The sequence below is a fragment of the Equus quagga genome, chromosome 11, assembly GCF_021613505.1.
Source record: "Equus quagga isolate Etosha38 chromosome 11, UCLA_HA_Equagga_1.0, whole genome shotgun sequence".
NCBI lineage: Eukaryota > Metazoa > Chordata > Mammalia > Perissodactyla > Equidae > Equus > Equus quagga.
Genome location: NC_060277.1, coordinates 69,207,760 through 69,223,522, shown reverse-complemented (window position 1 = coordinate 69,223,522; position 15,763 = coordinate 69,207,760). Strand labels below are relative to the sequence as shown.

Here is a 15,763-nt window from a genome sequence, read left to right as displayed (position 1 = left end):
AATCACACCTACACCCACCAGGCAATTCAGCAGGACGGCTGGGCAAAACATACAATTAAGTACGAACAGGTCCACAACTGCTACCACCTCCCTGGAAACCCCCCTCCCCAGGACACACTTCCAAGATAAATTTATAAAGAAAAGCAAACACGCCATAGGCTCTACTATCAGCTATCTTGGTAGGTGCCTCATCTACCAGAGCCACAAAAACGTTTGCTCTGCAGCAGACCACTCCTGAAAGCAAAGCTTACAGTAGGATAAACCATGCTTCTTATTTACAACAGGAGAAGAGGCCAGGGATATTTAAAGGCATTAACATTCCACTTTCCTAAAACTCTAGAAAATCTCCTGATTCACAGTGATGCAATCTTGTGAACAGTTACTGAGCTAAAGCTGCTCTTAAATGTTATGATGTACTAAAAAATCAAAAGCAAAATTCTAAAAATCAATGTTTAAATTAAGCTTTTTACACCTTAATGCGATATTCTGTGTTCTGAAGTAATTTTGTTTGCTCCAGGGAGCAGTCACATTGCATTTCTCCCACTCTTATTCCTTTTGGTTGCATTCAATATTTCACAATTACACATAAAACTAAGGTGAACGTCTACACTGTCTGAATTTCCTATAACACAATCCATCTGACAGAAGTCAGAGGATGAGGTAAAAAAAAGTAAGACTATTTCACAGCTCAGCTGCCTAACTGCTTTCTAAAACTGTCTTACCCAGTTATAACGCGACTGGCAAGGGTATATAAAATGTGCAAGGGTGCCAGTTTCATTAGCCTCACAACTACTGGGATTATCTATTTTTGAAATGTAGATATCAAAAGATGGTAACAAACTTTTTTCTAACAAAGTTGGACATTTTCCATATTTTACTATCTCTTTTAATCTTTGTAAACTGTTCATGTAATCAAGATCCTATCATGCATTTTGTGAAGAACACTTCATGATCTAATGGGTTGTAAAAGTTATCCAGAGTTCTGTCGTATATAGAGTCAAAGATAAACGGTTTCAGAAGATTACACTTTTGAAAAAGAAAAGCTCTGCTCAGAGATTTCAATCATGTAGACTGGTGCCCTTCCAGTAAAGAGGGTTTCCCAAGCAGACGTCTGAGCTACAGGCATGAATGCATATGTATGTGTGTATATTTATGTGTTTACAACTCTGAATTATGGACCTTAGGTTAAACCCCTAGAAATAATCACAAAGAGACAGAGTTCACTCACCCTGGGGAAGGATGAGACATCTGCTCCCCTAAATCCTTGCAATAAATGCCTACTTAACTTCGGCAACACTACTCAGGTGTTGGCCACCTCTGATACCACAGCAGCCCAAGTTAATCTCTTTGGGACCTTAGACATAAAGCAATTATATTGATGTACACATAGCCCTGGCCTGAGATGATTTGTTATTAACCCATTTCCTCAAACAGAGTATGAGCTCTTCATGGCAAGGACTGTGTTATAATCATCTCAGTGTTCCTAGCACTGCACATGGAAAACAGCACCTTCTGAATTGGCAAGCCTTTTGAACAAAGACATAATTCAGCAGAATTTTCACAGCCGATCACTTCTGCAAGTTTTTTAATGCCTGGGTAGTCTCCTTACCATATGTTATAACTCTCACGACTATTTTTTTTTTTTTTGAGGAAGACCAGCCCTCAGCTAACTGCTGCCAATCCTCCTCTTTTTACTGAGGAAGACCGACCCTGAGCTAACATCCATGCCCATCTGCCTCCACTTTATATGTGGGACGCCTACCACAGCATGGCTTGCCAAGCGGTGCCATGTCCGCAGCCGGGATCCGAACTGGCAAACCCCAGGCCGCTGAAGCGGAACCTGCACACTTAACTGCTGAGCTACCGGGCCGGTCCCATCTCACAACTATTAAGAGCAGAATTAAACTTAAAATTTTCTTTTTTGTTTAACAGCAGTTAGGCAACTACTAAATGAAAATGCAATTTTGAAAATGTTTTTAAGTCTACTTACCACGTTTACCCAACTTCTACACAACATAATGTTGCATAAAACAAATAAAAACACTAAACAGCTCAATGCACGTATTCAAATTCTGAAGAATACTCTTATTCTTTGGAGTCACTGTGACTTCTGAATTCAGTTCTTGTAGGACAGGAGAAGTACTTTGGCAGCTACGATTAATACTTAAGCAACAAACAGCAAGACTTTCTTGGAGTGGAAGAAAAATTATTTTCTACACATGCCCCCATATTTATAACATACTATTATACAAAAAGAGTTTCAGGGCAGATTTTATATTTTATAAATTATAAGAATATTGTAGATATTCAAATATTTATGATTTATTAGCCAGGTATTAAACAGAAGTATCCACAAAGTACAACCTACTGATTTACTATTTAACTAGTTCATGGTCACCATCAACTGATAAGAAAAGTATTCCACTTTCATTAAACCACAAATATTTCAAAATGACACACCATAACCTTCTGCCACGAGTTCTTGTGCTGGCAGGTTTGAGTCCCCAGCCAGTCAGAGGCTCACCTGACAGGTCCAGCTCCTCGATGGAAGACAAATTGGCCAGACTCCAGCTGTCACTGCGGGCCGCCAGAACAAACTTGTGAGCATTGATGTGCCTGCCTCCAACCTTTATCTTCAGATCACTGATGAAAAAAAAATCCAGATATAAAAAGAAAAATGCCATCATAACTAGATATAGCTAGGATTCACAGCTAATACATATATGGGTATTGACTGATCAACATGCATCTGCAAAAGAAAAAGAAAAATCACAGCACTGAATTCTGATGGGGCACGTTTATAAGATGTTGCTCTAGACGTGTTTTCTATTTCTAACTTCTGGCTTTAGTTCACATGGGGTGTTCTGCTTTCAAAGACATCCCCTAATGAGATTCTTATGGTGGCGAACCTACAAGTTAAATAGGATGATTAATATCCATATAAAAAGTTGAAGAAGTTTTATGCAGAATAAATCAAGATAAACCACAGGGGAGAGAAAGACAGAAGCTTAAAGATTGTGATTACAGCTCTGAAAGTACAGCGCTCCTGTGCTGCACACCATATTAAGGCTCAAGCAAGTTTAAACAGAAAAATTATGAACAAATAAGCGTTGACAAAGCAGTCAAGAATATGAAACCCAATATCCGGACTCCTGTTCTCACCAGAAACATTCAGACTTACTATTGGCCACTTTTTACTCAACCATTTATTAAGAAATGGAAGAAATCTTCTTTTCAAACATTTCCATATTTATGACATATTTTATGAAAGGAGCTTTCCAAATAGTTATTTACCTTTAACTCTGAAACATCAAATGCTAAGGGAAGAAAGCATATGGGCAGTTAACAAAAACCTAAGGATGACCCTCTGGACTGACACAAGCATGTATGTGCCATATGGCTATGGTGGCAGCGATCCAAAGTCATTAATTAGCATCATCCTGCTTGTATTTTTGTTTTCTTATTTGCATACTTCCCTTTAAAACAATTTAAGCTGGAAAGCCTTTAGAAACTAAACACACAAAAACTATTACACGAAAAAAAAATAACTGTTACATGAATTAACTCATCCACTTAAAAGGAGACCCAAACAGAATACTGTTTCTATATAAGGCTCGATGCAGTCACATTTTACCCCACAAAAGCACTGTCCGGAACACACTTTATAATACGTAAGCATATCAACAATTCCAGTTCTATTAAAGACCAAGGTGCAACTAATTATGTTAAATCAGAAGAATAATAAGGTACTTATTATTTCAAATTATTACAAACTACTGTTAACAAAGTAGAACATTATTAATCAATTAATAAAGAAGAAATAAAATTGATATTCTTTTTAAAACAACATAAAACTCTGTCTCAAATTATATTGTATGATAAAAAAATTTAACGAAAACAGGAAGCTGGCTATTTACAAAGCACAAATAATTTCTAAACTCTAAATTTATTTATAAAGTATTCTAATAACTTAAATGAATATTCAGTGTTTACTGTCTCAGCCACAAGTCTGACTTTTAGCCACAAAATTATAAAAATGAAGTTTTATATAAAATTCCTACTATTCATAGATGTCAGGTGAAAATTTTTTTTCTTTTGTAGTCTATCATACCAAAGGGTAAAAAGATAAGGACTTCATGAATAATTTCTAATAATAATAATTTTTAAAAACACAACTCGGGGCCAGCCCCATGGAGCTTAGTGGTTAAATCCGGTGCGTCTGCTTCAGCAGCTCGGGTTCACAGGTTCAGATCCCAGGCGCAGACCTACACCACTCATCAAGCCATGTTGTGGTGGCGACCCATATACAAAATAGAGGAAGACAGGCACAGATGTTAGCTTAGGTTAATCTTCCTTAAGTAAAAAAAAGAGGAAGATTGGCAACAGACGTTAGCTCAGAGTGAAGCTTCCTCACCAAAAAAAACAATTTCAAAAATGGACAAATCAATTCTATGAAGACTCTGTGTAAAAACAATTAGGAGGCTAGTAATTTTTTTAAAACTTCATTTGAGTCAATTAAAGAGTATTTACTTTTTATTTTTGGTGAGGAAGATTGACCCTGAGCTAACATCTGTTGCCAATCTCCCTCTTTTTGCTTGAGGAAGATTGTCCCTGAGCTAACATCTGTGCCAATCTTCCTCACCACAGAATGGCTTAATGAGTGATGTATAGGTCTATGCCCAGGATCCGAACCTGTGAACCCCAGGCTGCCAAAGCAGAGCGCGAGTACTTAACCACTACACCACTGGGCCAGCCCCAACATTTCCTTTTAAAATATGAATACTAGGATGTTGTTACTGGAGAGGAGGCATAAATAAAGAGCTTCTTACTAGAGTTTCTCAATCAAACATTTTAAGAGGAAAAAATATAAGCTTGGTTGCTAAAAGAATGAATGCAGTAACTAACTACATATAACAATCATTTTTTTTTTTTTTTAAAGATTTTATTTTTTCCTTTTTCTCCCCAAAGCCCCCCGGTACATAGTTGTGTATTCTTCGTTGTGGGTTCTTCTAGTTGTGGCATGTGGGACGCTGCCTCAGCGTGGTCTGATGAGCAGTGCCATGTCCGCGCCCAGGATTCGAACTAACGAAACACTGGGCCGCCTGCAGCGGAGCGCGCGACCTTAACCACTCGGCCACGGGGCCAGCCCCCATATAACAATCATTTTTAACTATCGTATGGGACAACACCTTCTCTTGAACTTAAGTAAAAATAAATGTATCAATGTCTTCAACATTTCTCAGTTTAAACATTTTAACACCGACTCTTTAGTTACTCCAGTTACTGAGATACTCATAAAAATACTATTTAAAAAAAAATTTTTTTTTTTTAAATTTTATTTTTCCTTTTTCTCCCAAATCCCCCCAGTACATAGTTGTGCATTTTTAGTTGTGAGTCCTTCTAGTTGCAGCATGTGGGACGCCACCTCAGCATGGCCTGATGAGTGGTGCCATATCTGCACCCAGGATTTGAACTGGCGAAACCCTGGGCCGCCGCAGCAGAGCGCGTGAACTTAACCATTTGGCCATGGGGCCGGCCCCCAGTCTGATCTATTTTAAACGTCGTAATTTATTTTGAAATTTTACTAAGTCTTATCTAGTCCAATTATCCATCTCTGTAGTAGCCAAATCCTTCCTCTGATGCACATTCACACCCATGTTTCTTTTCTATATCCACTGCCATCATCCAATTCAGTCCTCCATCATTCTGGTCTGGACTATTTGCAACATCACAGCTGCTCCCCTGCTCTCTTGTCTGTATAATTTTGCCCATATAATGTTAGCAGGTTAATCTTCCTAAAACACCACTTCAGTTATGACAGTCCTACAACTCAAAAACACTCTGTTCCACACTTCCTAGAGGGTCACATCCCAGTTCTTCACCCTGGCATCCCAGTGCAATCCACCCTATCTTTCCCACCTCTCCCAGTGCTCCCCTACATGAACTTGTACCCTAAAATAGGCCCCTCACTGTCCTCTAAATCCTCTGCACATTCCCACGTTTCAGCCTATTCTCGGTCACTCCCTATTCGCAATAGCATTGTCTTTATCTATTAAACCCTACCCAGCTTTTAACATTTTACCTCAAAACTCACTTAATAACAACAGCTAACAACTGGGTACTTATACTTACTATGTGCCAACCTCTGTTCCAAGTACTCAAGACACGTTTTAATTTAATCCTCACAACAACCTTGAGGTAAGTAGTAGTACTATTATCCCCATTTTACAGATGAGGAACCTGAGGCACGTCACATAATTGCAGGTCCCTCAGCCAGTAAGTGGCCAGCTGAGCTTCTAACACAGGCTGTGTGGCTCCAGAGTCCACCCTCAGCCATCATATGATACTGTCCACTAGTTCCAAGACTCCTTCCTTGACTATCCCAAGAGAAAGTGGCCTCTCCCTCCGAAGCCCTGGCCATGTAAGCTAATTCCCATCTGCATTAGCGATCCTATAACCATGACTCCTACATTCTGTGCTAAAGATAAGCAGGGAACAAGTGACAAAAATCTTCCCTCCAGGAGCTTATATTCTAGAGACTAAAGGTTTGCTAATATCCTGATTAGAAAGAAAGAAGCTTGGGAAGAAAGTCAGTAAGAGAGGAGAAGGTGCAACGTGGCCTGGGAATAAGGAAAAGGGCTTGCTTCCCCAAACTGGCCCTGTGTGGAGCTCACCTGTACTGCTCCTTCTCATAGAGGTCGGCCACGATCATCAGCAGGCGGCTGATGAAGGACTCACTGCTGCTTTCCTTGTTTGTTTGCGCGGCCAAAAGAGAGCATCTCTTCTCTGTCTCTGCCAGTTTCTTCTGCAGCTTGACATACTCTTGTCGGAGAAGCATCAAGTGCTTCTCCAACTTGGCCACCTCCTCTGCAAGGGAAAAAAAGACTCAAATTTACCATGGCAGGTGTAAAGCAGATGGCATTCACGAATCTCTCCTCCTCGCAAAATGGCTATGAAAATGACCAGACACATGACATTTCCACTATTTCTTAGTGATAGTCCCATGGGACTAAAAATGGCTTTGTTTCAGGATGCCACTGGGTCACTGGGTCAAAAAGACCATCATAGTCCAGGGATTTCTCTTCTGAGTTTCCCTGAAGATCAATATTCAATAAATAACAATGAGCAGATACACATAAGATGCTAGTTTTTTCAAAAGTAATAACTTTTACATGTCACATGCTATTCTAAAAGCTTTCTGTGAATTCTCTCATGCAAGTTTCATGACAACCCTATGAAGTAGGCACTAGCCACACTTTACAGAGGACGACACTGGGGCACAGAGAATTTGCCCAAGGTCGCAATGCTGGTGAGAGGTGGCATTGGCATATGAGCCCAGGCATTCTCATTCCGGGGCCTGTGATCTATTAACCACTACCTCACACTACCTGACACCTGCTCTCCTTCAGGAAAGGGTCAGACGGAAGCAAGTCATGTCCCACAGGTGTGCTGGGGCAGATTAAAATGGTTGACAACCACTGTATTTGATTGATTAAATTCAACAAACACTTAGCCAGTGTCTACTAGGTGCCAGACACTACACAATGGTAAGCACAATCAGACATATCTTTCCTCAGAGCTTTTAGTTACTAGGGAAAGCAAACTTTTTTAATAACAGTTCCAACAGTCAAATGCAAAGCTACAACTCTAAGGAGTACTAGAAGGAAATAACAGAGCTATGAGAAGCCAGAATAAATTTAATTTAGGACGTCAAGGAAGGCTTCCCTGAGGAAGTAAATAGTCAAGAAACTTCTCTCCTCCTTTACCTGGGCTCTAGAAGCTTGGTGAGGATTCAGGCAACCATGCAAATTAGTACCTCTGTAAGTCAAGGTCTCTAATTACAGAACCACAGTGCCTCTATAGTCATCCTGTGGGCCTGGGTCCCTTCACCCTTCCACTCCCCAGTATAGATGGTCCAAATCCAGACACTGTCCTCAAGCCCATCTCCCACCCAATCTGCCTCATTCTCAGCCAATGTTTGGAGAAAACTGAGCTACTGCCAACAATTCCCACTGTACCAGCAAACACTCCTACCGACCTCATGCTTTCTCAGAGAAAGTAGCCCCTCCTGTCCAAGTTTAATCCCTCCAACCATGCTCCAAACAAACCACTCTCCTCAGGTGTCTCGCTTTATCACCAACCATCCCTTCTCCAGCAACTTCAATCTCTTTCAACTAGGTCCTTTTGGTCAGCACATAAGCCTGTTCAAGTCTCTATTAAAACAAAATCTCCTGCCACACCACATCTGACAACCTCTGCCCTTCCATCTTTAGCTACCACACACCAGTTCCTCACCCACTGTTCCCCTGTCATTCTCTCCTTCTGTCCCCAGCACTGCCTTGAAACTCTTCTCACCAATGACCTTCTAACTGTCAAATGCAACAGACACTTGCCAGAGGTTCTCCTCATGGATACAGGTGTCCATCCCTCTTTTCTTCTCTTCTTTCAGTAACCACAATGCCACCCTCTCAGATTCTGGTTCTCTGTCTCTTTCAGATACCTCTCTGCATCCCTCCCAAGCCTTGACCACTGACAATTCCCACAGTGCTATCCTTCACCCTCTTCTCAACTGTATGACCTCCCAAGGCAGCTCCACTAGGTCTTTGGTCTGTGTTTGATACCACAATCTAGGTGCAAATGATCCATAGATCCATCTCTTTAGTCCAGGTCTCTCTTTCTAGCTTCATCTATGCATCTGCTCAACAGACATTGCTCCCCAGTGGCCCACAGGCACCTCAAATTCACTATGCCCAAAACCAAACTTCAAGCAAATCTGCTCTTCCCTTGTATGGTCCCTATACTAATAAAATGACACTACCATCTATCCATTTACCCGAAAAGGACATGTAGGGATAATCTCAGATGTCTCCCACGCACTCACATGGCCCCAACCCTACCCCAGCTCAAAAACTCACTTTCCCACTTAAACATCTCTGGGAATCCTTCCTATCTTCTGTAACCCCCTCTCCACTATGACTTTACTTCAGACCCTCACTCGTCATATCTCATCTCCAGTGATGCACATCTGCGTCTGAGAGCCCATCACAGGGCCTGACACACAGACACTAACTAAACATTTGATCAATTCAATTCAACAAGATCGAGTTTTATCCAAGAGGATTTCTTTCCTCTCCTCAACTTCACGCCTCCTCCACCCACTGCCCAGTAGCTAATTCTTTATAAACATGGAGACAATCAAAACTGGTTCAAAAACACAGGAACGGTTAAATAAACTAAGTGATACATGAGTTTGAAGTTATTATGCAACTATTAATGTTTGCAAAGAAATATGTAACACTAAATATGCATATTCAAGGAATAAACTTTAACAGAAAAAAGCAGGCTATGAAACTAAATATACTTTACAATTTCAATTTTATTATAAATATTCAAATTTATTATAAATATATGAGTAAAAAGACAGAGTAAATACCACAAAATATCAGCAGGTCTCACTGAGAGGGGGGATTATGGAAATTTTTCATCATTGTACTTTTCTGCACATTTCTGGTATTCTATAACAAATCTGTTCTGCTTTCATAATTAGAAAAAGTATTTTAGGAGAAATTTGTTTAAATACTAATAGATTATCTTCTTCATACATGTAGTAGGAAACTTTTTTCTCCTCTTCTAGAGGATTCACGTTAAATAACTACCTGGAGTCAAAAAAACTGGATGTGTCTCAGGTGTAAACCAGTATTCCCAGGAAAACAGAGTGGGAGGCACTTGCAAGACGGAAATCTGCTCACCGCTGCTAAACTGACACTGTGTCCATGAGTTACATATCAGATGAGAATTCCCATAACACTTTTTTCAAAATATTCCAATTACTTGGCCTACTAATATTTAAACCAAATATTGCTTTTAAAAACACTGGCTACAGGAAAAGAGAATTTACAACAATCCTATTATAATTTTTTTTAAGTCTCAGCAAGTAGCATTTACAATTACACAAAACCCCTTAGGTAGGACCCAGCTCTATGCTTTTATTCTGGTGTGAAAATGTACAGAGGTCACTGGTTTTAAAAAGCTCTTCACAGTGACTCAGACTAAAAATCAAAGAAATTGCGATTATTCACCTTAAAGAGGAAGCATTTAACACAAAACAATAAGTTCATATGAAGGTACAAAATTGATACTCTTTTTCTCCTGTAAAGAAAGAAATGGAAGTGATTGGCTTCTTTAAAGAAAAATGGCGCTGAATTTCTAGGTATAGTAACAAAATGTAAAAGGACATACAATTAAGAGTAACATCAAATTTTGTTCAAAAACTGCTATCACCTGTAGCAGAATGAATCTGCAGTGTCAGAGATGACAACAACGGTTATCTCTGGAGGAACGGCAGGGAGTGGTAACTGGGAGGGAACATGAGGGAGCCCTCTGGGGTGCTGCTAACATCCTTTTTTGTTGTTTAACTTAGGAGTGGTTACAGGCATGCTTCATTTTGATAATTCACTGAGCTCTACACTTAGGGTTTTCTCTTTTCTGCACAGATCTTATGCTTCAATTAAAAAGTTTTAAAAAAAACAATATATATCTGTAGTGGGTTCTTCAGTCAAACTGATGGAGATCTAAACCCTTTTAGTAACTAGCCTTGGGACGATGGGCAAGTTTGTCTCTCTGAGCTTCAGATTCCTTATTTGTAAAGTAAGGGGGAAAATCTACTTCTCAGTGCTGCTGTGAGAATTAAATGACAGAAAGCGTCACTGTATATGCACTCAAAATTGTATTTCCTCCACCCTCCTTGCATTCCACAATCACATAATTACTAGATAAACAGTTTAAACTATTATAACAATTTACACAACATTTTTTATGGAGTCATGGAAAGGAGAATGGGATTCAAATGTTTTACTGACCTGGGAACTAAGGTTGATCAATTAAAGTCACGGTAAATTAACAGAACATTATCAGAAGTATGAGGCGAAGAACAAAAGTAAAACCAGAATGGAGACACTGGTAAACGCTGAACTAGCTACTTTAAAACATTGTGTCACCTCATACAGCTAGTCTGCACTGACAATTCCCAAACCAAAATGCGAAGCCTAACATGCTTTAAAAACCCTATTATTCATTTGGAAGAGGTGAAAGTTAGGTGGTCCTTTAAAAAACTCTCAGGGGCTGGCCCTGTGGCCAAGTGGTTAAGTTTGGCACACTCCACTTCAACAGCCTGGGGTCGGTTCCTGGGCGCAGACCTATGCCACTCGTTGGCGGCCATGCTGTGGTGGCAATCCAAATACAAAATAGAGGAAGACTGGCACAGATGTCAGCTCAGGGTGAATCTTCCTCAGGCAAAAACAAAAACAAACTCTCAAAGAAGCAACTCCTAATCTACTACAGCAAAAAGTCAGTCAACATCTACAGTTGATCAATCTAGAAACGGTATTATAAGCATTATCACTTAGAGGTAAACAGAGAAGAGTGGAAAGTAGTCTGAGGAGCAGGACTGAGAGGCGGCAAATTTATCCTTTGTTATAAGTCTTACAATATTACTTGAATTTTAATCTATGTGCACTAATAAAGCAAATATATTGTCTAAATACAAGTTTTAAAGATTATGAAAAATAATTACAATTATGAGGAAAAATAAATACTTTTCTAATACCCACATGTAAGGACTTTTATATATCACAAGATGTTAGGAGGGAAGGAGCCCAAAGACTATCTCCTTTAGTTCAAGCCTCAGACAATGAATCTGAAGGCAGACAGGGGACAAGCCGACGACCAAGCAGCCTACCCACCTCTTGCCTCTCAGCCCCCGCTCGACGACATTACTCCCAGGCTGACTGCGGGAGAATCACTTAGGCAGTTTGAACTAGAGAGCATGCATCCAGATTCAGCAGATCTGGGGTGAGGTTGGTAAAAGTATATTTTTAAAACAGCAAATTTAAAGATTTGCCCTGGAGAAAAGTTCAGCCCCCAGCGCACACCTCCCCCAGTCACACACAGTTAGACTGCGCTGGGAAGGCCACTGTTTGGATAGAAGACCAACTGAACTGCAATTCTTTTTGTGCATTCGTTGACTTGTTCAAAGATTTTCATCCCTTAAGAAGACAACTGCAGGGGCCAGCCCGGTGGCACAGCAGTTAAGTGCACACGTTCTGCTTCAGTGGCCCCGGGTTTGCCGGTTCGGATCCCAGGTGCAGACATGGCACCGCTTGGCAAGCCATGCTGTGGTAGGCGTCCCACATAGAAAGTAGAGGAAGATGGGCATAGATGTGAGCTCAGGGCCAGTCTTCCTCAGCAAAAAGAGGAGGATTGGCAGCAGATGTTAACTCAGGGCTAATCTTCCTCAAAAAAACAAAAAAAGAAGACAACCGTATAACCTAGTCATTGACTAAAAGTTTATTAAGCACCTACGCAGTGCCAGTGTCAAAGTAAAGAACAGCATCTTGGCACATGTTTTTTACAAAGTTACAGGGCCATGGAGAAGATAGGCAAATAAACAAGACAATTCACTAAAACCTGACAGCACTCTGACAAGGGACACAAACAGAGCATGAAGCAAGATCACCTGGCTTAAGCCAGTGCAAGGAAAGACGTGCTGGAAAAGTGGTGTTTTACTTCAAAAGATGTAAATAAAGCCTGTAAGTGTTTGTAGCATATTGGGCCCAGAACAGGCAAGGAAAAGGCTTCAGTCTTTTACTTTCTTGGTCAGATTCTCCTTTTAAACTAGTATCAGTGAACAGGTTTGTGCAACAGACATAACACTTGGCTCTATGAGAAATACAACCAATTAGAAGACAAGGCCTAGCTTAGTCCTTCGAGAGCTCACTGGCAAAGATGCCGGCCACTCCACTGCCTCTGCCCGAGTCGACTGAAAGGACGGCCGGAGGCTGCCTCGCCCTACTAGTTCACCCTGGTGGTTACGGGTACATCCCACTTGCCCAAGAGACAGCTGCCAGGTTTTCCAAGGCCTATGGCTATGGGTTGCAGATTTTTCTTCCGCAAAGCAAACTGAAACCTTTAACCTAGGTTTCAATTACACTATTTTCCAGCCAACCTAAGAATTTTGCTCCTCAAGAGCTCCCTCCCATCAAGACCATAGCATCAGCAAATAACTGCATTTTCATTTCACTTAAACTATCAATCTGCAAGTATTTACGAAGCACCCACTATGCACTAAGAACTATAATAGATTAGGAGCTGCCTCTTTGGGTTTCTTAAAAGGGCCGTCTAACTTGCACCTTTTCTAAACAAATAATGTAGCACCAAACAGTATCGAACGTAGAAGCAAAGCAGAATCTACGAGGAATGCACAAACAGAAGGGGCCACAATAAAACTAACAGTCATAAAGAATCTGGACACTGATTTATGTGGGGGAATTACGAGGACACTTGCCTTCAAGAGCAGAAAGTTGTGGACTCCTTTATCTACCCCATAAAATGAGATCCTAAAAGTTCGGTTTCAATCATCTTCTCAAGGAATCCCCGTAAATTTCTTTGGACATCAGTTATACACATATAATTCCAAAATCTACAGCAATAGCTCTAGTCTCTCCTCAGAATTCCTGACTCAAATTTTTAGCTGCAGCCTGAACATTGACACAAGACATATACTACAAAGGTTATGACTGGGGAAGAAGCCATTAGGAGAAGAGGCAATTAGGATGATTTAGGGTTCTTGTTCTGGCAATCACAGATGCTCCTCTGCCCAGTATCTTTTGTAGGGGGAAACCTGCATCACAAGTGTGCCTACCAGGGGTCCTGCAATTGCCACAGCACTTCACGGTGTAATGGAGACAGCACCCACCCGGGATGTTATTCTATGGGGAATACTGCCTGCTTGAAACAGCAATGCAAGTGTGTCCTGAAGCCTACCAAGCTGTAGAGTTCCTACAGGAAAAAGTATGAAATGGCCATTTTGAGCAATAATGGAGGGCCAATCTACAGCACAGTGCAGTGGTGAAGTGGGCAGGCTCTGGAGCTGGACTGACTGGGATCGAATCCCGGCCCACATTTTCTAGCTGTGACACGTTAGGCAAGTGCCTCAGTCGCCTCATCTGGAAGGATGCTGTAAACATTAAATGTGTAATACAGACAATGGCCTTAGGAGAGTACCTGCCCTGCAGTAAGCAGTCGATAAATGTTAGCTATTATGACAATTCTTAGAAAGGCCACACAGCATAGTCTTTAACAGCGTGCACTCTGGAGCCTCACTTGACTGGACTGGAATCCCAGCTCGCCCACTCACTAGCTGCGTGACCTTGGGCAAGTTACCTACTCCTCTGTGCTTTGCTTTCCTCACGTGGAAAGTGGCAATAATAACAGCATCTCAGAGTGTTATGGAGGAGTAATTGAGTCAAGATAGGTTAAATCATCTAGAACAGTGTCTGGCTTAAAGGTTTACTACTGCTAGTACTTTTTACCAAGTGGCTAGTTTTCACCTGTGGTTCTTCTTTCTTTTCCTCCAACTTTACTTTTGAAAAATAAGCCTAGAAATATAACAGATAAAACCTATAGTTTCACCAAAAGAGCTATGCAAAGTATCAGTGAAGAATGTCAGCAGCTTGCATTCTAATTTTCATGTTTCTTCCCAAATAACACCCATGTGCTCTTCACCACTGTGGTCTCAGGTCAGACATTCTGATGAGCCTTCTCACAGTTCATTAGTCTTGACTTAACTAAGGATGCTTGAGACAAGAAGAAATCTGCATTCACTATGAATAGCCTAAAACAGAGAGACCAATAGCTACTGAAAAAAAAGAAACAACCAGAAAACTTCTTCAGCAAGTCATGGGACTCAGAAAAGGAATCAACTCTGATCCTTGTAAGACTCTTCCATCTGGGCCAGGAGTTGGCCGACTTCTTCTGTGAAGGGCCAGATGGTAAGTGTTTCAGGCTTTATGGGCCACAGAGTCTCTACGGCAACTATTCACCTCTGCTCTGACAATAAATAAATGAGAGGGGCTGTTCCCCTCAAAAATCTACTTATGGGCACTGAAAATTGTATGAAATATAATTTTCACATAATCTTCCTTATATTTTTTTTAAATGGTTGAAGAAAAATATATATATATATAATTCTTAGCTCAAGGGCTGTACAAGAACAAATCTCTGGTCAGATTTACCAACGGACCATAGTTTATCAAACCCCTGTTCTAGGTGATTTTTTTTTTCAGTGAGGAAGAGTGGCCCTGAGCTAACATCTGTGCCAGTCTTCCTCTGTTTTGTATGTGGGATGCCACCACAGCACAGTTTGACCAGTGGTACGTAGGTCCGTACCTGGGATCCAAACCTGCAAACCCCAGGCCGCGGAAGCAGAGTGTTACATCACCGGCCAGCCCCTGAACCAGGTGATTTTTAAAGACTCAGTATACTGAAATGATGGCAAGAGCCAAGTGAAAAGGGAAGAAAGCAGTTAATTCATCCCAAATGCCTCGAACTCCATATCCTCTCCTTTCCCCTTACCAAATTCGGTGCCACTAAGCCCTCACATCTTGAAGACATCCTTCTCTCCAAGCTCACCAGCTGACCCTTGTAAACATGCTCACTGCATCCCCCTCCCAAACAAATATTTCCATATTGTTACACTCTTGATGCCTAGTCTATCACGCTCTTTTCCTTCTCCACCAATTTCTGAAGAGCGTCTCTGCTCACTGCTTCCTTCCTTACCTCCCGAATCTTTTGAAATTTGGCTTCTACGCACACCACTCTAATAGAGCGACCTCAGCCACAATGATCCAATCACCCAATTGAAGTGGGTGATCATCTTTCCTTACCCTTCAAGGTCCTCAACCTCTGTGCAGTGTCCACTTCTCAA

The 15,763-nt window shown here is 41.0% G+C and overlaps 1 protein-coding gene across 2 annotated transcripts in view; it reads right to left on the bottom strand.

The window, feature by feature from the left end:
• ANKFY1 (ankyrin repeat and FYVE domain containing 1) overlaps positions 1-15,763 on the bottom strand; it is an 89,967-nt gene that overhangs the window by 60,828 nt on the left and 13,376 nt on the right. For both annotated transcript variants that reach the window (XM_046674255.1, XM_046674257.1), the window contains exons 2-3: positions 6,675-6,867; positions 2,525-2,643 (exon numbers count right to left, since the gene is read on the bottom strand). In XM_046674255.1, coding sequence (XP_046530211.1) covers positions 2,525-2,643; positions 6,675-6,867 — 312 coding nt within the window. The remainder of the gene's footprint in view (positions 1-2,524; positions 2,644-6,674; positions 6,868-15,763) is intronic.